This window comes from Archocentrus centrarchus, chromosome 1 (assembly GCF_007364275.1).
Source record: "Archocentrus centrarchus isolate MPI-CPG fArcCen1 chromosome 1, fArcCen1, whole genome shotgun sequence".
Classification (NCBI taxonomy): domain Eukaryota; kingdom Metazoa; phylum Chordata; class Actinopteri; order Cichliformes; family Cichlidae; genus Archocentrus; species Archocentrus centrarchus.
In genome coordinates this window covers 37,477,224-37,502,250 of record NC_044346.1, presented here as the reverse complement: position 1 = coordinate 37,502,250, position 25,027 = coordinate 37,477,224, and the positions used below count along the sequence as shown (strand labels likewise).

The following is a 25,027-nucleotide window of genomic DNA, read 5'->3' as shown; positions in this document are numbered from 1 at the left end:
CCAGACTGACGGCCCAGGGTCCCAAATCCAGAAACCGTCCAAGCAGGTCGAGAGCACGCAGCCGATGCACCTGACTCAGGAGCACCTGAAAGAGAGCAGAGGTCAAAGGTCGGTTGTGCTGCCTGTGAACCAAGAGGAAGTCTGAGATTAAAGTAGGAGGTGGAGGAGGAAGAACTGCAGGAGAAATGGCAGAGAAGCCGTAGAGGTGCGGTAAAACAGGTGGCTCTCCCACCAGTACTGCTAACACACTGGCACCAGATTTCATGAGTGGGCGGCTGGGTGCGTCCTCTTGGCTGCCATTTTACTCGAGATCTCACTGAGACGTTGGTTAAGGATAATACCTGAGAGTGTTGGGTTTACTTCAGGATTTTTTTCCTGCAGAGAAAATTTGGCAGCCACTTAAGCCCCAAAGGAAAAACCCCTCCTTGAATGATGTAATTGGAATAATTTTTTTCCTAACTGAGGGTTTGTTTACTCTTTATTTTTTGACCAAAGAGAGAAATAACAGGAACATGTGCAGATTTCTGTCCAATAAGCTCGCTGCCTCTGTTGTTTGCTGCGATCATGTTTACTGCCACGTGCAGTCAGCCCCAAAGGCCGAATCTGAGCCAAGAAAAACCCAACGCAGCAGAGATGCCAAACGGGATCACGATGTAGCAGTTTTGGCCAACTAGAACTATTTTAAGGATGCATATGTTAGGTGCTAAAAATGTGTGCGTGTATGTATAGTCGAAGTAGCATTAGACGCAGTGCGGCACAAAGCCTGTGTGAAGGCTGGACACTGGTCCATCCCCATGTGACCACCCCGCAGCGTGTGTGGGAACAAGCATATGGAGAAACCCAGGATTACACACCCACACACACATTTAGGCATCTCCATCAACTCATAATATATTATTAGTTTCCTCTGTGCCTTTGACCTGCAGGGCGTGACCACAGAAACAGGGAGAGACCGGACCAGGGATGCCTCCGACTCCACGGATGAGCGTGGGAACAAGGAAGTGTGTGACGCAGGCGTGTGCGCTGGCAAAAATTTAAGAGAAATTCTCCAGATCTGGCTTTAAAGAAAAAACGATCCTCGCCTCTCCCCACCCGAGCTATATTTTTAGACCCGTCAGTACAAAAATGGTCATATCCACCATGACGTCACCCGCTGGTTAGTCAAGTCCCATAACGAAGCCAGGAACTGAGCAATTTCACCACTGCCAATGGTTTGTTGTGAAACTGGACATAATGAACGAGCAGTGAAACCAAGGACCAAGCACACCCTGGGTAATCTTCTTTAACGATGCTAATAATGACCATAATTTACAAAACTAACTTCATCTTTTATTTAATGTCATCTGAAACTACTGATTGAGCCCAATAAAGTCATCAGGAGAGTTTCCACGGAGGTCGGAGGGAAAGGTTTTCTGTTCTATACGACACAACTGCAAGTGTTTTTACATCCACGGGAGTCGCCCCTGCTGACAGGTTTAAGTTACATGCACCAGTCTGGCTACAGGTGGGACTATTGCGATTAATGCACCAAACTAGTTTTTTGGCTCTGATACCCATCCTATCATGACTCAAACAGCTGGATCACGTGACAGCGGGTTGAACTTTCTTCATGTTTACTCTGCCATGCGTCACGGCTCCTCTTGCCAGGGGCACAGCTAATAGAGTATGCAGGAAGCATACTCTCTTAGCTGTGCCCCTGGCAATACTGCAAACTGCGGTCAGGTGAATCGACATGATTGAAAAGATCCAGTATGAGCCTTTCCCTGCTGCTCTCACTGTGGATATGTTTGGTGTAACACTTGCTGGAAACCCTTTGTTACACTTAAAACAACATAATGGGTTGTAGTCAACTCCATTAAATGTTGTGTCACTTCACCTGTCTGCTGTCAGCTCCACTCTGTGTTTGTGTTTCGGGAGAGCGGGCAGAGGACGAACTATAACGACCAGAAATAACAGCAGTAAGGACTTCCACAATGAGCTAAAATCAATGAATGAATTTATCATTTACCCAATAAATACCAATTCAGTAAAGTTATATTCATTTATTTTTTTTATGTTTAATTTTTCCAAAGCTAGGAAAACAAAGTTTAAGTGGATGCTGATGCTACCTTACAAATTAAACCAATGACTCCCAGTCTCTTCCTCACAGGGAGATCTTATTAATTTAGCTGCAGAGATTGGTAATCGGCAGACACCTGAGACCCGTGTGCTGGTGTATCGAGGTGGAAAAAGTTGGACAGGAACTTAAAAGTGCTGCACAAATAAAATGATTATTATTCTTCTACAGAGTCTGAGTCATAAGCTCATACTATGCACATCAGTCAAAACATGCATTAGCATGCAGCTCAATGCGCAGGGATGAAAACACAATCCCTGAGCAATACTATAAATATGCGCACACATTAAACCATGCGTGCATATTTATCGGTGCGTCTCATGGGTGTAACGCCTCGCCTCCAATCACCTTCGGTGTGGTGAGTAAGCACTTCCTGTCATCACGCGGTATCTATGAACCTCGACACACATGGCGTCATATCATAATGCACCTGCCCGTACTGTATGAACAGTATTGTGTGGTACATGCGGAAAAAGCAAACAAACACACGTTTGAATGTGTTGTTGTTACTGTAACATCATAAATCAGAGACACTGTAACTGCTCTGCAGAATCTGTTAATCCGTCCTGGATGAAATGGTGACACAGCACCGAGTCTCTCCTTCCTGAGCGCTCATGTCCTCCCTTTGCTCATTTCATTTAAGTGCATTATTGATGGATTACTGCCTGCTGCCCATTTTCTGTCCCTCTTTGCACCTTTCACATTGCGTCAGATTATATTTTGGCCTTGGGCTGTAAATCCTCGAAGAATACTCCAGGCTCTTCAGCTTCATTCTTATGCAACTGCATGCTTAAAGGGGTAGAAACCTGCTTACATGTCCATCAATTACATCAGCAAGCATGAAGTAGCCCTTACAGTAGATGACTTTGGCCATTAAGGTGTACAGCTGCAATATGTTGTGTAATCTTAAAGGCTGCTGCTGCTTCCTGCTTATGTCCACGTCAACACCAACACACACACACACACAACCCAGTGCTCCCCGATCAGTGTGCCTTTTCCTCAGCTTTTAACGGCTCCCGACAGAACTGCTGTATGGACGTGCTGCTGCTGGCAGCACGCTGAGTCAGCAGGAAATTACCATTCAACATGGACAGCTACTACACTGTGATATAGTACAACAGCACAACTGTACAACCCTGTGGGATGAGGATGGTGGTGGAGGCAAGAAGAGGAGGAGGAAAACGTAGCATCTGAGCAGTTACTCAACAGCTGATGCTTTCTGCAAGGATCTGTCAAGATTTCACCTCAGTTTAAGCATCTTTACAAAGTTCAGTGCCAAGTGGCTCCACAGTGTAGCGGTTTATGCAGTTGCAAAACAGGAGAAAGACCCCCGGTTCGATCCTGGGAGGAGACACACATTTCTTGGAGTTTTTGCATCGATCAAATATTTGATGCTACCTGCTGTGGCGATGTCTCGTGAATAAGAGGACACCTGCAAGCCGCATCTACAAAGTTCAGCACCAGTACAGAGAACATGACTGCCACCATTCATGCTGCAGGTGTTGTTGCAAGGTTGTAAAGATAAAGAAGATAATACGGAGCTCAGTTTGCAAGACGGATTAGCAGTTTAATTCACAGAGAGTCAAAGTAATGAGCTGAAGGAAGGAGTGTGTTGTGTAATAAATTAAAGGGGACCGATTAGCACTACTGACGTCTGCAAAACAAAGTCTGATACAGAATTTATAACTGCATTTCACTTTTTTAACCATTTTTATCCTCACATTTAATGTTAAAAAACACTCAAAGTTTTACTTTAGTTTGTTTCTTTTGGTTTGTAATCTCAGCTCCAAAAGTCATCAGTGCTGATCAAAAATTACGCACATGAAGTCTAAACTGCATTTTTGTGGTAAAAGTGGGGAAATAAGCACCTGGCTACAGACAGCGGGTCCTCCTCAGTTCACTGAATTCTCTCCCAGGCCTTTTGTTGTCCATTATACAGTACCCCACCCTCCCTCATCTGTCCCCATCTAATAGGTGTCTGTGTGTGTCTGTGTGTACCTGCAATACAATTGGGAGCTGCTCAGGTGGGTTTCTGTTCTCTACGCCCATCGTCAACCACACCTGAAATGCTGTCAGCTGCTCTGCGAAGAAAGGACTGTGCTGTGGACACAAGAAGAAATAAAATATTTATCACCATTTTAAAGAATTTATTCTTCTTGCTCACTCAAGTGCTCTCTCTTACAAACACACACACACACACACACACACACGCAGCTCCCCGATCAGATAATGAGGCAGTCCTGCAGTTACTAGCCCATCATTTCATAAAAACCTGGACATAATGAGCTCAGAAGTGGCACTGCGCTGCAGTAACAACATAAATCCTGATCTATCATGACCACCTTCCCCTCTCCTCTCTCTGCTGTCATGGCACCTTGCCTGATTGATCGGCTCCTGGCCGCAGAGTTTTTGATCATGCAGAGTGTTGAAATTGCAGCAGGAATTGCGACAGCCTCGCGCGGACCGTTGATGGATGTAGAGAGGGGGAAATATCAGCGCTCCGCGGCTCGATGGCTAAATTAATGCGAGCGTCATCAAAGCCTAATAACCCTACACACTCAGATACTGACATATGTGAAAGAAGGGCTTCTTACTTAAAAATGACACCAGTGATGAAAGTAACTAATTATTTTTAATCCAGTGCTGTCGATACTTTTGACAGACATGGCCAGCAGTTACTCGGTATTTTATGTAACGAATGCTTGTAAAATCAAAGCAATGTGAAGGAAATTAACCACAGCTGTCAAAATCAATCCACAGAAATAAGCAGGGTTATTGCAAGAGAAGGAATACGACACACGCTGACTCATCAAATCATATCAACTACTACTGCGCATCTACACTGCAGACAGACACACACACACGTTAGTGTAACATCTTTACACCGAGATAAGCTGCTTGTTAAATTTAAAAACATGAACATACATTTAAAATTTCTTGCTTTAATACAACACCTCACATGTAGTACGGTACATGAGAACAGAATGAAAGGCAAGGAAAATAAAACCAAGATTTATAAAATGCAATGAAATCCCCGAGCGATACTGTAATGAAACACACATAAAGAATACAGTTATTACATAAAAATGAGGTGCATGTATTGCCTGGCGTTTTTTGTTTCAGAGAGCACGCTAAAATAAAATATGATTGTCGGGGCGTTTTAAAGCTGCTGAAGAGGGGTTATTCACCAGGAGCAGAGAACAAGGCTCAATCTGTAAAAATCTACCATAAATAATGTTCCTCCTTTTTGCACCCTTGTACTCAGCTGTGATAAAGTCCAGGAAAGAGGGGGTAAAGAGGCGACGCACATCAGAGAGGAATTAAAGGCTGTGAGGCCGAGCAGGCAGATCTCCTTTAGGAGTCCTCAGAGGCTCAATTATAGTGTCGGTAAGTGTTTTTAGCCAAAGTGCGAGAGAAAGTAGGAGGAGGAGTGAGGGTGGAAAACTGCTCCCGAGGGAGCGATGCTCACCTCCGAAGGCCAGGTGGAGAGAAGGTGGAGCTTCCATATAAAAGCCCTAACATGGGTAAAGCTGCTGTGTGTCCTGCACCTCTCTGAGTCGTCACTGCAGAATCCAGTAACTGTTTGTCAGCTCGATCCAACTGTTCCCGCAGAACTCTAATTAATATTGCTGCAGGAGCATTAGTGCAATCATCCAATCAGAAAAGACTGGAGCATTATAATACTCAACACCAAAAACAGAGAAAATGTGTGTCAAAATTAAGGATTTACTCAAAGACGTTGTGTCACGTAGTATTGTGTGTCCACAGATGGGACAAGCTGCCCCCCCCCCACCCAAGTAGTTTTTTTCCCCCCACATGTGTGGGAAGTTTTCCTTCCTGGATTCTCCCAACGAAGCCGAACACATGGTTAGGGTCTGTGAAAATTTCCGGCTCTTCTCTTAAACTCAATCGAGTCATTTTGTTACATTTTGTTTCCTGAATCTAACCAAGTCTCAAAGCGACAGGATCACAACAGCGTGCCTGGTCAGCTGCATTTATGGACCTGAAACACTCTTTATGATGCTGTAGGAAAAACAGAGATACAAATACATACAGAAACTGTTGTGCTGACCCATATTTGTGAAGTCATCATCAGCTCAATCAGGCTTTTTGAAGTGCGTTTCCATCACACTCAGCATCTCCATCACGCTCCCCTGCCTCGTCAGTAAATAAACACTCGAGCGGCTGAAAGTGCAGGGACGGGAGATTCTGGAACTATTTTTTATTTGACGCTCACACTTGAGTTATTAGACTTGACATTTTACAATGTAATCCACCGGGGACGAGTGTGTGTGCATGTGTGTGAGAGATTAATAGAGATGCTGTATATGCTGCTGGTGGAGAACTTGCAGCGTTCACAGGTGTCAGTGCTGGACGCGTTCAAGATAAAAGGCATCCATCAACGCCAGACGTCCCCTAACCACCGAGCTTCACACACTTAATGCCAAAAACTCAGCAACATGAAGCATCAGAGGCAAGAGGTCTCTCTCTCACACACACACACACACACACACACACACACACACACTTACTCTGAAGGCGGTGCCCTCCTCGATGATGGTAGGCAGCTGAGAGAGGCATATGTCCACGGCCAGGTCCCACGCTTGCCTGAAGAGAGGAAACACGCGCACACACACACACACACACACACCACATGTAAATGACATCATATGTCATGAGGAAGATCCTTAACTAACAGTGAAGACCAACAAAAAGAATTTCTACAACAAATAAGTATAATAAGTATAAACCTTCTACTTGGTGGTGTTTCATATTATATCTTAACCAGAATTCCACATGAATCCAGATCGAGCCGAAAAACTCATCACCTACATTCGGCCAAGCTACACCTTTAATAATATTTTCAATATTCAATAAATGTGTCCATAAGCCTTTGGGTGATCCTGATAACAGACAGATGAAGCTATCCAACCATTTAATCTCACGAGCCTTGGAAAAGGACGTTCTCTCTGAGGATCTTTTTACTTCACCGTGATGCTGCAGCTGGAAAAACACAAGCTACAAAAGTCATTTTTGTAGCAGTTCTTCAGCCCTGTTGACGAAACTCAGTGTGCTTTTGGCACTATAGGCAGCATGTCTCACACAGCAACAAAACAAAAACACTGACATTCAGACTTCCAAAAATCCATAATGTCCAAAAGTGTTATTTTTCTTCTCTAGGCTTTTATTTTGTTACATTTTTGAACAAGGTATTTACAAACAGTTGAAAACATGCCAGTGGTTTCACTCCATTATTTAAATCGCCTCAAACATTGTTTGTTTTTTTTAAATCCCATAATCAAGATTGTTTCTTCACCTCTTAACATTCAACAGATTGACCTGTGACCCTTCTAGGGTTGGAGGCGAGCTCAGGGTCGGGTTTGGTTTTAGCCTCATCCTGAACAGGCACATTTTGTGTGATGTGTTGGTCCAGATCTACTGATTCTCCTTTTGTAGCACGAAGCAGAATAAACAAATGCACGTCATCACTTGGACCTTGGCCATTTTTTTTCCCATCCTGCCACTCTCACTCGTTTTGCTCAGCTCACGTTTTCTCCCTTGCACTCCTCACTAAGCACATGCGCTTCTTTAAATTCTCAGCCCGAGGTCCTGAGTGAGGCGCCTTTAATCCCGTTCGAAACACAAGCTCTTCTCTCATGGCCATCATTTCTAATTCATGGGGTTATGTAACTCACATCAAACCTTATCACGGCATCTCTTTTCTCCGTCTGTCTGTCTCTGCTCTCCCTTCACTTTCCAGCTCCTTTTTATTGCAGAAAATTGAACTCGGGGGCCTCGATGGGGCTTTTTCCTTTCAGTTAACAGGAGTCAGGGGTTGAGTCATGTTCCCAGTCGATGCACAGCGACGTAATGTGATGCTGAACCACTGATGTTGAGTTCACTCTGTCTGAGACTCCTTCTGCTTTAATGGTTTTTCCCATTAGCTCAATGTGATATAATAGAGTTGCACTCTTGGTCGACAGCACAGTGTCAAGGATATAATGGACCCACTGATGAACGTGTAACATGCAAACATGCAATACAGCATGTGGCTAGAAGGCATTTGTGATTCTTCCAGCTTCTGTCAGCCGCTGTAAATGGCCAAACAGGAGAGTATATTAATCCAGGAGCCAGTGTAGTCGTCTTCCAGTAAGAATATTAGCAGTGCAAAACACAAATTACTGCTTTATTAAGAACAGATGCTGCTCATTTTACAAGGTGTTGGTGCCATATGAGGTCTAATTTTTGGCATATTAGACCTCATTATAGTCACACACTGGTTCAACTAAGAGCTCTATTTACATGAATATCTTACATTGCAGTTAGCAAACAAGTGACGCAGCATATACTGTACTTATAAAACACCCAGATTAAAACATACGAACTGCATCTAGACGCACGAATCAGAGCTAATCTGTGTTATTTTGTTGAAGTCATTTTACGAGGACAAACATGAAAAAACAAACATGCTTCTAACCTTCCCAATCATGAGAAAACTTTTAAACCTTGTGCTTTTTTAGAAGCAATGTTGCACTGTGTAAGCTGCTGCATTAGCTACTGTATGGACTGGGTGCTTAGTGAGTCCATCAGTGCACTTAGTATTTTTCTGCAGAGCTTCATTACATTCATGAAGCTAAAATAGAGCACCAAAGACTACTACTACTACGTTTCTCATCTTGTTCTCAGCTTGTTCTCTTGTTTTCGTCTCTCCCCAGCCTTCCTTATCTACCCTGCTTTGCTGCTTCGCTGTGCTTTAGAGCCTCTCTTCACACATCTTCCGAACTGGAAATTAAAATTATGGATCTGGTCAGCTGGTCTCTCAATGCTATTAATCAAATTTTCACCAGAGGAGATTGGGAAAAACCCTCTCTCCTCTTGTCCGACTGACATACCTGGCTGGCTATGTTAGGGATTCCTGGGGAGAGTGGAAGATGACGTGCCTGGCTGTACTGTCAATTGAGGACGTGGAGGATGCATATATATTTGGCTTATTGATACCAGGATTTCTCCTGATTGGACTTGGGGATACCTGGCTTATCGTGAAATTCAGGAAGTCTGGGCAGCCGTTCGGGCCTTGGTAAGGCTGCCTGTGAGGGGATGCAGAGCAGTACAAACTCAAACTCAGACTCAGCATCTGCTGGAGCTGAATTGGAAGAGATTAGATCTTGGAGAAGTGTCTGTTTCTGCATGGCAAGGAAAGAACCAAGAAAATTCAGATGATTGGATTTTTGACCATTGAGAGTTACCAGCAAGACTGTAAGGCTGTCAGCAAATTAACCAGTGACAGCCTGTACAAAACAATTGTAGTATCTGACATTTGGCTCCCTGACTGTCCTTGGATTGCCGGGTATCTCATTTTTCTCCTGGATGTTTTGTAAACCCCGCACTGTCTCATCTTCTGACCTGTGTGAACTGATATCCCCAGACCAAGGCTGCTGATGAACATTCCACCTCTTATCAGGAACTGTTAGCTGAGGGGGGAGCTGGGTCAGCTCCACAGTAACCCGAACCCACTCGCCTCCGCTGGCTCCCTTCCATTCCTGTCCCTCCCCACCCTAGCGCTCTCATGCAGTATATGTGCTAACTACGCTATGCGGAGGTTTTTGCAACCTCATATTGTGCCCTGTGGGGCACAGTACGAGATGATTTTTTTCTCCTCATCCACCCCACCCTGTGTTCGCTATTATTTCATCTCTTTAAACGGCAGCGGCTAGTAGGCATGCATTTATCTATCCATCCATCCATCTATCTAGCAATCAAACCTTTGTCAATCACTCAGAAAAGCAGAGTGATTGACAAAAAAGAAAAGCAGCAAATTTAAAATTGAATCAAAAAAATTGTTTGTTTCCGGTGCATCACTCAACAACGTAACAGCAACGTAACAGCGTTTGCTGTCAGCAAGCAGCAACTGGACTAGGTGGTCAACTTATTTCTAGGCCTGTGATGTGCTTCTAATGGCTGCATGACGCCGGCTCCAAAAGTGAGTCAATCTTCACAGACGCTCATGTTTAACTGTCCAATTTGAAAGCAATAAAAAGCATTTTTACAGCCTGGTACAATAAACGGTTTTGGCCTGAGTGGATAGTTTACCATTTTTTGTTATAACTCAATAACTCATCCACCTGGATACAGGAGTTAGGGGCGTGGCATCCTTGACTGACAGGCGTCCTGAGATGAGGAGTTGGAGCCTCATCTTCGCTCATCTGAGTCACTGTTTTAGTGCTGCTGCTGATTTTTGGAGTATTTTTAATTTGAATTGGTTTTGCTTCAACCCTTTTTCTGAACCCTTCTTTTTGACAAAGAATATTAAGATTACACGAATCACTCTGAATTAAAGTGTTTTCCTTCCATATATATATATATATATATATATATATATATATATATATATATATATATATATATTCAGAGAGTATATTTTCTTGGTTTCATAACTTCAAGTACTGAGATTACAATCTGTGTGCACACATTGCCAACAAATATCCTGCTGGTGTTTATGTAATCCACTGGTGTGGAAACCAGCAGATAGAGCAGTGTAATCAGCAAGGACACACTCACAGGGAGGAGGCTGCCGCACTCTTTAAGACGATGGCGTTAACTTGGAATCTGCCTGTGAATCCGAATGAGTAACTCATCACCGAAGCCTGTCTGTGTGTGTGATGAGGGGACAACACCGCAGCGTGCAGGGGACCAGTTGGCGGCTGACTAAGCTCTTTTTGTGTGTTTGTGTGTTGCCTGTAGAGAGTGGCGCAGCAACGTGCAAACACGAGCGCAGCCATAAAGCAGACACACACACACCCACGCACACTCCCACACTGAAACGGCCCACGAGGGAGTAATCAACCTGGGGTTTATCCGCTCTCTCCCATCTCCTTCATTTGAATAACAATTGCTGTTGGTGTTCAGACACCAACATCGATCAACTGACCCCCAAATTGCTTAATTCCTCCTCTACATCTTCCTTTCTTCCCCATCTATGCTGATCTAAACTTTTATGTTTCCACTTGCCTTATATCTCTGGCACATCCATTTTTTATTGTCCTCTTGCTTTTGTTTCCTGCCCTCTTAAAGCATACCTCTGCTGTTATTCTGTCCTGCTTAATACTGCATGTGCTGCCATGAAACAAAGTGATACTCCTAATTTCTTTGGCAGTAAACACTGTAATGTACCCACGATCTAAAAAAGTGGGTAGGAATGAGAATGAAAGACTGCTGCTTGAGTAAAGAGCAGTATTCTTTACAATAAGTGATGCCAGGCTGTTACACAACAAGTCACTCCTTGAGGCAAAGAGAGTGAGATTTTTTTTCCAAACACAAGCCAGATAATGAGTGGGAGAGATGGAGGGAGGCATTTATAGAAGACCAAGAGGAGAAACAATAGATAGTGGGTGAAGTGTTAGTGTAACTGAAGCAAGATAGATGATGGGATAATGTTTCTACCAATGCCCAAAAGAGAATGCAAAGTTGATGGACAAAAGGGAGGCTTTTGAGCACCTCTCTGTGTTCACAAGTGTAGTTAATAAATCAGTAAAATGGTGGGAATAAAAAAAAATGCAGCAACTTATAAGCACCAAACTGTGTGAGTCGAAGTAAAAGCCTTAAACTCTTAGATTTGTGTTATTTAATAATTCAGAAAGTTTTTGTTGTTTTTTCTTGGTTTATTTTTGCGGTGTGGCTGCTTTTAACCTAAATCTGCCGTGCCTGACACAGATAGAGACGTCCCACAAAGTCTTTTAACATACCCCAGAGGGCAAGTGTTTTTTTCCCGCTGCTTTCAGTCAAAGGTGGATGTATTTGGCTCCAGGTTAATGTGAGCGAATGGGAAAAGAAACAGCAGCACTTTTACCCTAAATCCAATCTGACTTGTCTCTGCACAGCACTGACTACACAACAGAGCTGACACACGGAAGCGCTTCAACAGTAAAAGTTCCTATCAAGTAAATGAACAACCCAAATGCAGCTGTTCTTAATTTTAAGCGACTCATCTGCACAGTCACTGTATCAGGCCACAGAGACAAGGTTATGCAGCCAACACACACAAAATGAGGAAACAAGGACAAAAACATCTCAAAAGACGATGAAATTATGGTGAAAAGCACCCCCGGAACAGCTGAGAGAACAGCCAAAGTGGCAAAACTGCAGTTCCTTGAATGACCACTTGGGGCTGACTCCAAACGTGAGTCAATTCGATGTTAAGATGCACAACTTAACAGCAGATATAAACATGTTTACAGCATGCTGCAAAAAAATGGTTCCTGTATGCAGTGACAGTTAACATAATGTAATACAGACCATGCCCCGCCCTGGTGAAGGCAGCTGGATGTGCCTCTGCTGTGAGCACATGCAGCCAAACTGGCAACAGTCAACATGCAAAAATAAATGAGAACTAAGATTCATGGAAATGAAACATAGTACGAACGAGGAGCATGCATATGCTCCAAAGAAGAAGCAAATAAAAACACCTACATGTTTTGGCTCACACTTCTTCAACAATATATTTCGAGGTTCAGAGTAATTAAAGCACTTTTTTTTATTATAGGAACTGCAGTTTCAGAAATAACTGGCTATTACATTGTAATGGACAGACAGAACACTGTTGTCCCATGTTTGCTTATAGATTACTATACATCAGAGATCAGTTCACATTAGTGCATATATAAGTGCATGTGTAGCTTCTGCACATGTTCAAAGAATCCACCTTTTCCTGCTTCTGTTTTCAGACGGAGCACAGAGACCTACCGGCTGCAGTACGTCCGGTAGACTAAAACATTGTCATGAGTGGGCAAGATCCACTCTGGCCTCACGTTCTGGGGGTATTCTCAGGACACAATGTGTTCTCAGAGTAAGCCAAGTTTTATCTGATTGGCTAACTCCTGAGGAGTTGAACAGCAGGTGGGTGGGGCTTCTGTGATAGGAATATTTGTTCTCATTTACTTCATAAAGATCCAGGACAAGAAAAATTTAAAGCATTTAGAGCAGGTGTGAAGCTTTTGGCACCAGGTATTACTAACACATATGCTGACCTATGTGTAAGTCGGCTATGTTTAATGAGAGTGTCCACATTTTTATATATATATATATGCATGTCTACTAGCCCTTGCTTTCAGTAATTCTGCCAAGTCTGACCTGATATTACACTAAGCCCTGTACTGAATGCACAAAGATGAAACTGAATGCCTTTAGCTTCTGTAAACTCTAAGAGTTGAACTCCTAGAAATTTCTCTCTGCACTGAAAGTGTTCAGTAAAAGGTAAAAAGAGAAATTACAAAAGTAGTTGCTAACAACAGAGTCGAGTTTTCATTTAATAATCAAGCCCAGAACTTTTGGACAAATAAGCCCTGAGGCAGATTAGCCTTTAATGCACAAGAGGCCAGACTGATGGTATTTTTTAATCTCCCCACACCCTTTTTAAAAGAAACCACTAACAATCATTAAAGTTGCACACAAAGAAGACAAGACTGTCTGTTCTCTAATCACAACATGTGTCTGAGAGAAAGTCTGTTCAACCTCTAATTGCAGTGTGTACGAACAAACAGCAAAGCTTCAAGGATGACTCTCCCTCTCGCCTTCTGCTTTACAAAGCTGAGGACATCTGTGTATCTGTGTGCATGAAAGTGAGCCCCGAGCTGTGTCTGCGTGTCTTACCACATGGCGTGCATGTATGTAGGGGGCAGGCGAGGGCTGCTGACCGGTGTACAGTTGTATGACCTCATTATCCTCTCTGCTAACAGAAAATTACGAAACAAGCTGGCCACCAGCAGGTCCTGACGAAACAACTTCTGGAACAAATCTGAAGAAAAAGAAGGGGACAGCAGGTGATTAAAATGAACTCAGACGGGCGCCTGAGTGACACCACTAACAAAACGAAGCTTAACTAGAGTGAGGCGGCTGCTTCGGAGGAAAATGTGCCGGCGCGTTTGCATGCTTACAGAATCTAAAGGACGGTAAAATGCAGATTTAAATGTGTCGCAGTCACGTTGTCATCAGCTCATTAGGGAATTCACTGTAACGGGCCCAGGCACATCCCACGGCAATCTCTTAGCTTATGATTATGATTACTTCGCTTGTGTGTTGGGGATATTTTATGAGACACACTGTCTGACAGCTCTTGTGCCCACTGTTAGTTTTGGGCTGTAAAAACAGTGAAGTGTCATTGTGTGTGTGTGTGTGTGTGTGTGTGAGAGAGTGTGTGTGTGTGTGTGTGAGAGAGTGTGTGAGAGAGAGAGAGAGAGAGAGATTTGGATTAGGTGTGCGGTGCCTTCATTACAGGGATTCTCTCTGATGCAGGATGCTTCATTAACAGCAGAGCCCCGAGGGTTTAAAAGGCTTCTGCAGCCATCACTGTTGTCACATTGCTATTCTAGCTGGGATACAGTTTGTCTCATGAGAGTCTGAGCCCTCCTCTGTGTGGATGTGTGCTGCATTTCGACAGACAGGTGGCCAATGAGGGAATCTGTGTGTGATGCATGCAAATTGTAAGGACGTGTTGGAAAAAAAGCAAATGGTGTGTGTTTTTATCTGGGGAGGCTGAGCTTGAGGGTGATGGCTAATGGCAGCGCTGTGTGTTGTCACCATGAGTTTTGCTATGCATGTCTGTGTCTGCCAAATTACGGTTAAACGATGTCCCCAATTACTTCGCTAGACGCTCTAAACACAATTAATCTCAATTTGAGCAGCCAACCTGCACGTACTGCACTTTTGGCATTTTATATAAAACAGCTTCACTATTTTCGACCACTGGGGACGTTCTCAAAGTTTTAGTACTGCTGATGCGTCACTACCGCGCAGTTTTTATTAGGTGCCCTAATTTGAGGCTCCCCGAGAGCTGCAACACATGGGTCATTTCATTTTTCATCACGGCCCAAACATGTTCAAATAAAGATTTTAGCGCGCCTCAGATGTCTTTGCGAGCTCGTCTTTTCTCCAGCATGAGGAAATGTTCTTGCACGTCTGCTTCTCTAATCGTCCTGGTTTTACAAAGGAAGAAGTCTTCTTCTTGCAATTTTATCGTAATTTAACGCACTACATGTTTATTTCATCTTCCATAACTAGACAAGTACAACAGTGTTTAGCTTTAAATTAATTTAAAAAATGAACAGTGCACTTTAACATCAGTGCTCGGCTCCACCGTGTAAATGTGCCAGATCTGATCTCACAGGCTAATTTTTATCTGCAGACCCTGGCAGCTGATGGCATGCATCAACATTAAAAGAAAACATCCACATAAAAGCACCTAAGCACAGATAAAAGCCCATAACTGCATAAATGATTAAATAATGATATAACTGTGGGGCGTACAAAACAAACATTAAAAACAAGTTTAAAAAGCAAATGAGCACAAAATAAGCTCAACTAAAACAAGACAGTGAGTCAAAGAATGACACAGTTACTAATCCAGGTTTATGCTCATGTTTTAGCTGAAAGTAAAACTATTTCGGGTAGTTAAGTGGGGGAATCTGTTCGGTCTATGTCTTATTTTTGGTTTTGGTAATCCCTACGAAGTGAGAGCTGTTACAAAGTTCTGTGACTCTCATATCAGGAAAAAGAAAAACAAAGAAAAACTGCATCTGATGTCAATTTGGCCCACTTTCCCCGGCACTGCAACCCTTTCAGCGCTTCTACTAATGGCTGGAAAACGTCAACGCTTCAACTCAAATTTCATCTTGGAGAAATAAAGTCAGAGAGACCTGGATTTGGCGAGCAGGATGAGTAGTTAGCAACGACTGTGGTGGTATAGCTAAAAAAGATTCTTGCTTTTTAATGTGCTCTGTGATGGCATCGTGCACATGTATGTTATGGAAATGATGAGTATGTATGCTCTCATAAAGAAAGAACTGTTTGTGAAGCTGAATAGCATAAAATATTGATACATTTATTGCAAGTATAATTTCAGATCAAAGAGAACGACACATTAGAGCTGGAGGGTCGTCCAATTCTCAAGTTCAAATCTCTCAGAGTTCCATAAAGCCATTCATACATCAGCTCTTCAGAGAAGGAAACATCATCTCTCTGCTGCAGGCAGCTGTGCTTTGTTGCTTCCCAGTGTAGAGCTAAAACACCCAGCATCATCAGCAGACAGCAGTTATCGCACTCAAATTTAATCAGCCTTCAGCAGACAGAGGGGTTAGCCCCAGAAAAATCCTGTGCACAGTTTAGGTGATTTGCACCAACTGTTGTCCCTCAGACACCGTAGCTTATTTCAGTAGTATACAGCAAAACTAAAAGCATGCCCCTGACTGCACCCCTGACCTGAAGAGCCCGACTCCTCAGGTAACCCATTAGGTTACCTGATGACTCTGGTGCTGAAGTGATTAACACGCATAGGATTTGGCTTGTAGTCTAAAGAGCTTTGAGTGGTCAGTAAAACAGAAAGAGTGCTATATGTACACTAGGCCCGCAGGTTCGATGCCCACAGAGGAACTGCAGCTGTGGGGTCCTAAAGCCCCCCTTACGTGCACATTCCAGGCTGTGATATTTTTCTGTATCCTTCACTCCCGCCGGTCGTTTCAAAGTTGAGAAGAGTTTAATTTGCGCTCACTTTGCATCACTAACATTTGTTTTTCCCTACACTGCTACAAGTTTCTGAATTTCACAAAAATTCCACAGTCTCCGGTCGCCACGTCACTGCTAGTCTCTTCATGTGTGCACAACAGGACTTCCAGGGAGTGATCTAAAAAAATAGCAGCAATGCAGAGTTGCACAAGGAGACGGCCACGAAAGGGAATTTGGCCAGCTATTTGATTTATGTTTTTATTTTCTCTAACTCGAGTGAAGTTGCTCAACTTTATCACAGTATCGAGTACAAACCCCTTCATGGACACTGTGTGGGTCTTGACAAAGCTGCATGGACTTTACAATGTGAAGGAAACCAAAGTTAGAGAGCTTGTTACAGTGACTGAGCTATGATTGGATAATAACTGTTCAGAGGACTTAGGACAGACTAATGCCTTTCTTAAGATCTTTTAGTGCACGTTATTTTGGTGAGAACAATTTTGTCATGACTGCTAAACAAAACTCCGTGCCTGTGTGTGAACGCCTCACCTCTAGGCAGAACATTCCAGGCGATTGTGTCCGTGATGGCTGTGAAGATCCAGTTGAGCTCTCCGAGGGGTGTGCGTCTGTCATTGAGCCTGCCAGGGATCCTGCAGCACACACACAACATAACACAGATGGCTGTGTCAGCCGCGCTCACTGTATGTCACATAGTTTACTCAGAGGACGAAGTGGCAACTGCTCAGTACTATCATCACAACACATCTGATGAAATTTACATTTGCACTCAGGCTCTTACTCAGAGACTGACAGCAAGTGTGAGGCAGAATATTCATGTGTGCTCATACACTTGTTTACAGAAGAGATACTGTAAGCCTGTGAGCACAGCAATGAAAACATGCAGCAACATCAGCGATAGATGCGCCGTTTTGCTTAGGTCACATGTGCAACGTGTTTCAGGTGCCAGTAATAACATCATAAACTCCAAGTGGGCTTTTTAACCAAATTAATCACAAATCAGTTTGTGTGCTGCATCTGTCAGTGTCAACAGTAATTAAGATTTGTTCTCCTCTGTAGCAGCTCGAGGTGGTTACATATGTTTGTAGGAATGACCACCTAATCAGTTTCCACTCTGCTGTGGGATCCACTGCACTCACAAGATGGCAACATCAACAATTAACAATATCAAAGAGACAACACTGGTGGGGACGTGTGGACACAGGCATGCGTATCCCTCTAAGATCCGGCTGCTCTGTTATCCTATAAGCAAATGTTACGTTGCTGGTGGCTGAGAGTAGGAGAGTAAATGGTAAATGGACTGGTTCTTATAGAGTGCTTTTCTGCTCTGAGCACTCAAAGCTCTTTATACAACATGTTTGCATTCACCCATTCACACACACACACACACATTCATACAAGTGTAAAGTGTTGTGAACTGATAACTTACAAAGCATCAGCCACTAAACTGACCAGCACCAATATAATCAATATGTGGTCAACCTGACTGCCCGTTACCACTGGAGAAAATAATAAAATACTGACCACTTTATGTACCTGTTTTATAAAAAGCATATTAACCTTTTCATTATTCATCGCCTGTTGGAATCTTTGCCAAAAGGACTGCGAGGAAATTTTTAACCTTTATCTCTAAAATCAATCACAGACAGCTCCTCTGCAGATTAGCACTGAACAAGTCTTATAAAAAGCTTGTGTCATTATCAGTGCTGCCACACTAAAATCCTAATGTAATGCTAAATCTGATGGCATCAGGGACGTTTTTTTTTTTTTTTTGCATTTTTGGCCAATATAAACTCAATATAAAGTTTGTGCTATTTGGGGCCAGGCAGCGAAGCAGCATATTCATCTCTGTTTGTCTATGGCAGCCCCTAAATGTTTGGAGACTCGCCACACTGGTTGGAGAGAGCTCATTAAGTTTTGTTGACTACAGCCATCTGTAAAACACGGTGGAGGCGGTGTCCTGGTTTGGAGCTGCTTGATTCATCAAACTGGTGCAGATTATCTTCAGACTGAGCCTCGTGGATATCTGTTAGCCCTGCAACAGGCTGGCGACCTGTACAGGGTGAACCCCGCCTCTCGCCCTGTGATAGCTGGGATAGGCTCCAGCCCCCCCGCTACCCTGAAAAGGATAAGCGGACGTGGATGGATGGATGGACCACAATCGGACATCACAGCTAAAACTGACAAAAAGCAGCCAAGTTCATATGTTAGAAGAAGAAGAAACAGCCTTTATTGTCCCACAGAGGGGGAATTTAGGTGTAACAGCAGCTACAGATATAAATATAATTTACATTGTTGAAAAATATAATACTCGATCCACCCAACTTGCAATGTGGATCCTCAGTTGTGAGGAAGCACAGAACAATTTGTGACCACTGCCGAAGCCCCGCCCCTTCCTGAATTTGTCCGGTTCTCCACCTCTTCATTCAGAGGGTGAGGCAGAGATCTCCATCTACAACACCAGTCTGCTGATGCTGTGTTCATGTACGCATGTTTATCTGTGTGGTTTTACTGCTGTATCCAATACTACCCTTCCTGACTGCCATAATTTCAGTGAATCACATCCCATTATAGAAATCTTGCACTCAACTGTTTTCTGAGGATGTCATAATTTTTATCCTAAACCTTAAGTGGGCATGACTAATACTGCATTATTCACACAGCTATACATTTGTTCCACGGTGACTTGACACGTTTAAAGCCACGAATCACACATCATACTTAAAGATGATTATTCCATGACCGGCATGTGGGAGCACCGTGGAAATTAAAGCTTGGAAATCTGCTCCTGAAAGAGAACAAGACACAGTGACAGTGATCGCTGTGGCAAAACCAAGAAACGTACCTTTACGACTCCTAGCCGTCTGCCTTTTAATGAGCTCTATTAAAAACGATGAGTGAAAATAGCAGAATGTGCAAACATTAGCTGGCTCAGAGACATTACTGTTACTGCGAGCCATTTGCATCTGAGTAAAGGAGTACGTTTTAAATTAACAACAGATACAGAGGAAAGATACATGCAGGAAACACTGCTAAGTGCTTGCACAGCTTGAATCAGTGCAGCTCACAGAAGTACAAACCAAAGTTAGAACTCTCACTACGTCTCTATTAAACCGGGTCACAACTCTCAGAGTCCTTTAAAGAGAAAAAAAACGCACATGAAGGCACGAACTGGTTTCCAAAAAGATTACTTTCAACAACACTCTGCAAGCTTTGGTTAACTGAGGAAACCAATCGCTTGAACTTTGACATTTTGGAAATATAATATGATCATTATTTTAGACATTTATGATAAATAATATATTTTATTTATTTATTATGATAAATAAATATTTTAAAAAGCAGTTATACCTTTGGGCAAAGTTCTGTTTTTCACTCGGGCCTGTGGTTGCAGCTTTTTAAAATCTGATGTACACGCTGTTATGGTTTTTTTTGTTACCTTACAATGTTTTTTACAATGTGGGATACAGATTTTAAACCTTTGATTAAAAAAAAAAAAAAAAAAAAACCCAAACAACAAAATAATATATATACACATGTATATATATATATATATATATATATATATATATATATATATATATATATATATATATATATATATATATCTCTCTCTGTATATCTCTCGTCTCTCTTCCTCTCTCTCTGTCTCTCTCTCTCTCTCTTCGCTCTTCTCTCTCTCTGTCTCTCTCTCTCTCCTGTCTCTTCTCTCTCTCTCTCTCTGTCTCTCTCTCTCTCTCTCTCTCTCTCTGTCTCTCTCTCTCCTCTCTCTCTCTCTCTCTCTCCTCTCCTCTCTCTGTCTCTCTCTCTCCTCTCTCTCTCTGTCTCTCTCTCTTCTCTCTCTCTCTCTGTCTCTCTCTCTCTCTCTCTCTCTCTCTCTCTCTCTCGTGTCCCGGGCCCTCCCCCTGCGCTGGGTCTCCCCCCCCGCCCAACCCAGGACCTTTGTTCCCCTGGGCTTGCAGTCAAAGTACTTTGACATTACTACATGTTATCTTACTGCGTTACATCTCTAGAACCATATTTGTCATGTTAACAAGATGTTTAGCTTTTTATTTATGTCGTTTTTGTGGTTCTGAAAGTTTTCTGCCAGAATAATTAGAAAGGAATACAATGATAGCAGTAAAAACAAAAACACCGCAGGACAGCACGTTAAATAAAGGCTGCTCTCCGTCCTTTCTGCTGTCTCAGCACCGTGAAGTTTTTAACCCAAAAAGCTTCATCAATCTCTCATGAAAATGAACTTTTTCCTCTGAGATAATGCTAGCAGTGAACTCGCTATGAGGACACAAAAACTATCCTGAGATAATGAGATAATAAACTTGTGAGATCAAAACATAGCTATAAACCAGAAGTGGTTTTGGCTTCTTCAATAATGTATACAAATGAGAGGGAAACAAGTCTTGGTGAATAAATAATGGAAGCTCGGTACGACTGGCTCAAAAATCAGACTCCAGGAGTGTCACCCAGAAGCTGCGCCATCACCGACTGTCACCCCCCCAACATTTTGTTTCTAGCTTGGTTTTATAATCTGAATCGCTGCCAAGAACCGAGATATGTTTGTCTCGAGACGATACCATTACAAAAAATGACAACATAAAATAACAGATACCCTGCTCAGTGGTAAACACTTGATTACATTGACTATATAGTATCAGCAATAAAGTCCTGCAGCAGGCATTTTAAGCCATTCAGAACTGCCAACAAAGTAGTTTTTAATGCACGGAGAGCGTGAACTTTTCCTGACCCAAACCCCCCCATCTCTTCCTCTAAGTGACAGATAATGGAAGCTGCGGAGCTCCTGGCAGGTACAAGCCGACTGTATAACCATGAGGGCCGGCCAGCTCCTGAGCACTTTGAGTGCATGCCAAAGGTGTTTGGCAAGTCAGCAGTAAGGATGAACACTCAGCAGTTCATATCCTTGCTTAGTATCCAATATAATATATTTGGGGACAGAAGAAGACATTGCACTGGTGGACGGATGAACAGATGGATGGATCGCTCAGTGAGCGGACTGGAAAAATGCCCTCTGAGGTTTTAAAGCTTGTGTCATCGATCAAACGCTGTCAGTTTTTCACCGTTTCTTGAGCTTTGCTGTACCCCGCGATTTTGTACATTACCTTGACTGTGGTGCTCTTGTTGTTAATGTGAGAATCCACGTGTATATTTGTTATCAAGCTCTACTGTGAATCAGTATCATTAATCAGCAATATCGTTTTTTTTTTTTGTTTTTTTTTTGGAGGCGGTTACTGAAGCATCCAAGCTTGTGCCAGTCACACTGAGGAACACGGCTACTCCAGAGGCGTGAAGAGGAGAGGTCGGACGCACTTGAAACAAACCATAATGGCAGTTTAAAAAGAGGAAATAATGAAAAGCTGAAATGTGAATAAGGCTGCACAAATACACAATACATTAAAGACTTACTATCGTCGTATCAACCCTCCAGAACACTTCTTCTGGTTCCAGTCTACTTTGTATCCCAGAACCAGAACCAAACATGGAGAAGCAGCTTTCAGTTTTTATGCACCTTTAATCTGGAACAAACTCCCAGAAAACAGCCAAAACACTAAATTCCTTTAGATCAAGACTGAAAACCCACCTGTTCAGAGCTGCCTGTGATTAGTAGTCCGCAAACAAATCCAGGTGAAAGCTGCTCTAAACAAAATATCTTTGTAAACACTGACCATCTCCCTATGATTATCATGTGCATCTGCTTGATGGTTTAATGATTTTGTGTGATGATTCTGATGTTTTGATGATTTACTGTGTATTTGATTGATGTTTTTGTTTGATGCTCTTATGGTATAAAGCACTCTGAACTGCCTTGCTGCTGAAATGTGCTATACAAATAAATTTTTACTTTACTTTTACTTACGTTACTTTACAAATCACAAAAAGTAATTAACTCACCAAAGAAACCTCCGGAAAAACTGGCCATTAGCTCCAGTGGGTATTCCAATATCATAAAGACGCATGTCTCAATTATAAGCAAAAAAAATAATTAGTTAGTTGATAAAGTAACTTGTGGTGCAAATAATACCGACATTTAATTCTATTAATGCTATTATTATTACAACTGTGCACCTCTCAGATCTTTAATAAACTTTTGATTATTTTAAAAATACAAATGTATGTGCACATAAGCAGCACATAATCATAGATCCTCTCCTCCCTCAATGAATGCTGGATATCTTTACATTTCCTCTGGCTGAATCCAAGCAAAGCTGAGCTTCTCGTTTCAGGCTCAGTCGCTGCGTCGGTCCTTCATCCAGCAACTTCAAAGCATCTGCTCAGAATCTTATTTTTGACCAGTATTTTCTCTGAACTCATCCAGTATTGTTTCCTTCATCTAAGAAATGCTGCAAAAATCAAACCTTTACTGTCAGCCAGTGACTTTTATTTCCTTAATGATGTGTGTGTGTGTGTGTGTGTGTGCGTGTGTGTGTGTGTGTGTGTGTGTGTGTGTGTGTGTGTGTGTGTGTGAGAGAGACCAGGCTTCAGTTAAACTATAGTTCTTTCATGTCCATGAGAGGTTATTATGCATTAGAAGAGGTTTGTAAAATCAGGCAGAAATGGTTCTGGTTTTATTAGTCTCATGTTTTATATCATTAATATTGATGCGGCAAACACCCGACACCGATCTCTATCCTCAGCTCGGTGAAAAAACGAAAGAAGCCACTAGATGTGAACAGGGTCATAAAGTCCTGTGTAAAAAGGATGAGCTGTTGATCTTATCTGGAGTGAGGAGGCACGCACCTCGGGGGTAGCTGCCATGTAGACGGCTCCTCTCTGATACCTCTGCGCAGTGAGGCCACAAAGTATACCTTTATGGGATCAATTAATATCTTTTTAAGGGCTGAGGTGCCTTTTACAGCAATATGATTCCTTCAATATTGGAGTCTAACTTCAGAGACTCCCCAGTGAGCGCCACACAGACAGTGTCAGACATTGGAGGGGCAGGCCGGCCCTGCAAACCGGAGGGAGTCTCGCTGTGAATACAGATCAACCCACGACACTTATGTGGACCCCGTGTGAGATAAAAGAGCAGGGATGAGTGACTACGAGAGACACTGTAGCATGAGACATGCTAAGCGCATCCTGAGCACGTAAAATCCACATGCGCCGCGCTTCGTGACTCCTTCTTATGCAACAGCCTATTGTGACTGGATGAGGCCAGAATGTGTGTTGGATGTATGTGGGAAGCGGAGACAGAAGGGTGCACAGATGGAGCAGAGACAGAGGAATGATCAAATTAATAAACAAACCAACAACATGCAACTACTCAAAGCTGCCATTATGTCGAATTCATTTCACCACAAATGTTTGTAGCAGCTCAGGGCCGATGAGTGTGATGCGCTTTGTTTCCAACTGCGGATGACCTTTAAAGGTGAGAATACGAGCCCAGTGAGTGGCCAGTGAGTGCAACACATGCTCATGCCCACGTGTTCGATCGGGACTCAGCAAAAAGATGACAAAGAGGATTAAAAAAAGGCTGCTTTGAATACATTTGTAATTAATTACGTAAGACACATTTTAAAAGCCTGACCAATAAAAAGGTGTCCTGGTTCTCTCTGTTGGAGCCTCCAAAGAAAAGTGACCAGGTGTGATTTAGGTAGTAGTGTTGCTAGGATACCACAGAGTCAGCTGACTACTCACCATTACTAATGTTTGTCTAGTATTTGAAAACTAGAGAACATATAAGACATAAAACACTTCCATTAAAAATATTAATAGAAACAAAGAATAAAATGAGTGAATAATATTAAAAAATAGCAGGAGCCACAGGTTTACTTACAGAAGAAGAAAGTTTTAAGGAGTAATTTAAAACTAACTTCCTCTGGTAATAAGTTCTTCAGCTGTGGAGTACTAACAGAAACCACGTGATATCCTGTAGTCATTAGGTGCCTGGGGAACAATTAACATAAGAGGGAGGGCACGCATGCCTTTAAAATTAAGTATAAAATTAATTCTATATTCACAGGTTAGAACACAAGGATGTCCATAAGTGCACATGGCACCAGGACACCCTAGGTCGCAGGTCGATGATCGATTTTGTAATCGTATCATCAGATCTGCGGCCGTATGTTCTGGACACTCGGGTGAAGAGAGGAGCTGAGCTGTCAACTGATCACCACCTGGTGGTGAGTTGGATCAGGTGGCGGGGGAAGATGCTGGACAGACCTGGCACACCTAAACGTATTGTGAGGGTGCGCTGGGAACGCCTGGCAGAAGCCCCAGTCCGGGAGATCTTCAACTCCCACCTCCGGCAGAACTTCGACAGCATTCCGAGGGAGGCTGAGGACATTGAGTCCGAATGGACCATGTTCCGCACCTCCATTGTTGAGGCTGCTGCTCAGAGCTGTGGCTGCAAGGTGGTTGGTGCCTGTCGTGGTGGTAACCCCC

The 25,027-nt window shown here is 42.9% G+C and overlaps 1 protein-coding gene across 6 annotated transcripts in view; it reads right to left on the bottom strand.

Moving 5' to 3' along the window:
• The window catches only part of rptor (regulatory associated protein of MTOR, complex 1), a 189,724-nt gene that overhangs the window by 55,322 nt on the left and 109,375 nt on the right, over positions 1-25,027 (bottom strand). For all 6 annotated transcript variants that reach the window (XM_030744394.1, XM_030744142.1, XM_030744057.1 and 3 more), the window contains exons 9-13: positions 17,159-17,259; positions 13,763-13,907; positions 6,649-6,724; positions 4,115-4,216; positions 2-85 (exon numbers count right to left, since the gene is read on the bottom strand). In XM_030744394.1, the coding sequence (XP_030600254.1) occupies positions 2-85; positions 4,115-4,216; positions 6,649-6,724; positions 13,763-13,907; positions 17,159-17,259 (508 nt within the window). The remainder of the gene's footprint in view (position 1; positions 86-4,114; positions 4,217-6,648; positions 6,725-13,762; positions 13,908-17,158; positions 17,260-25,027) is intronic.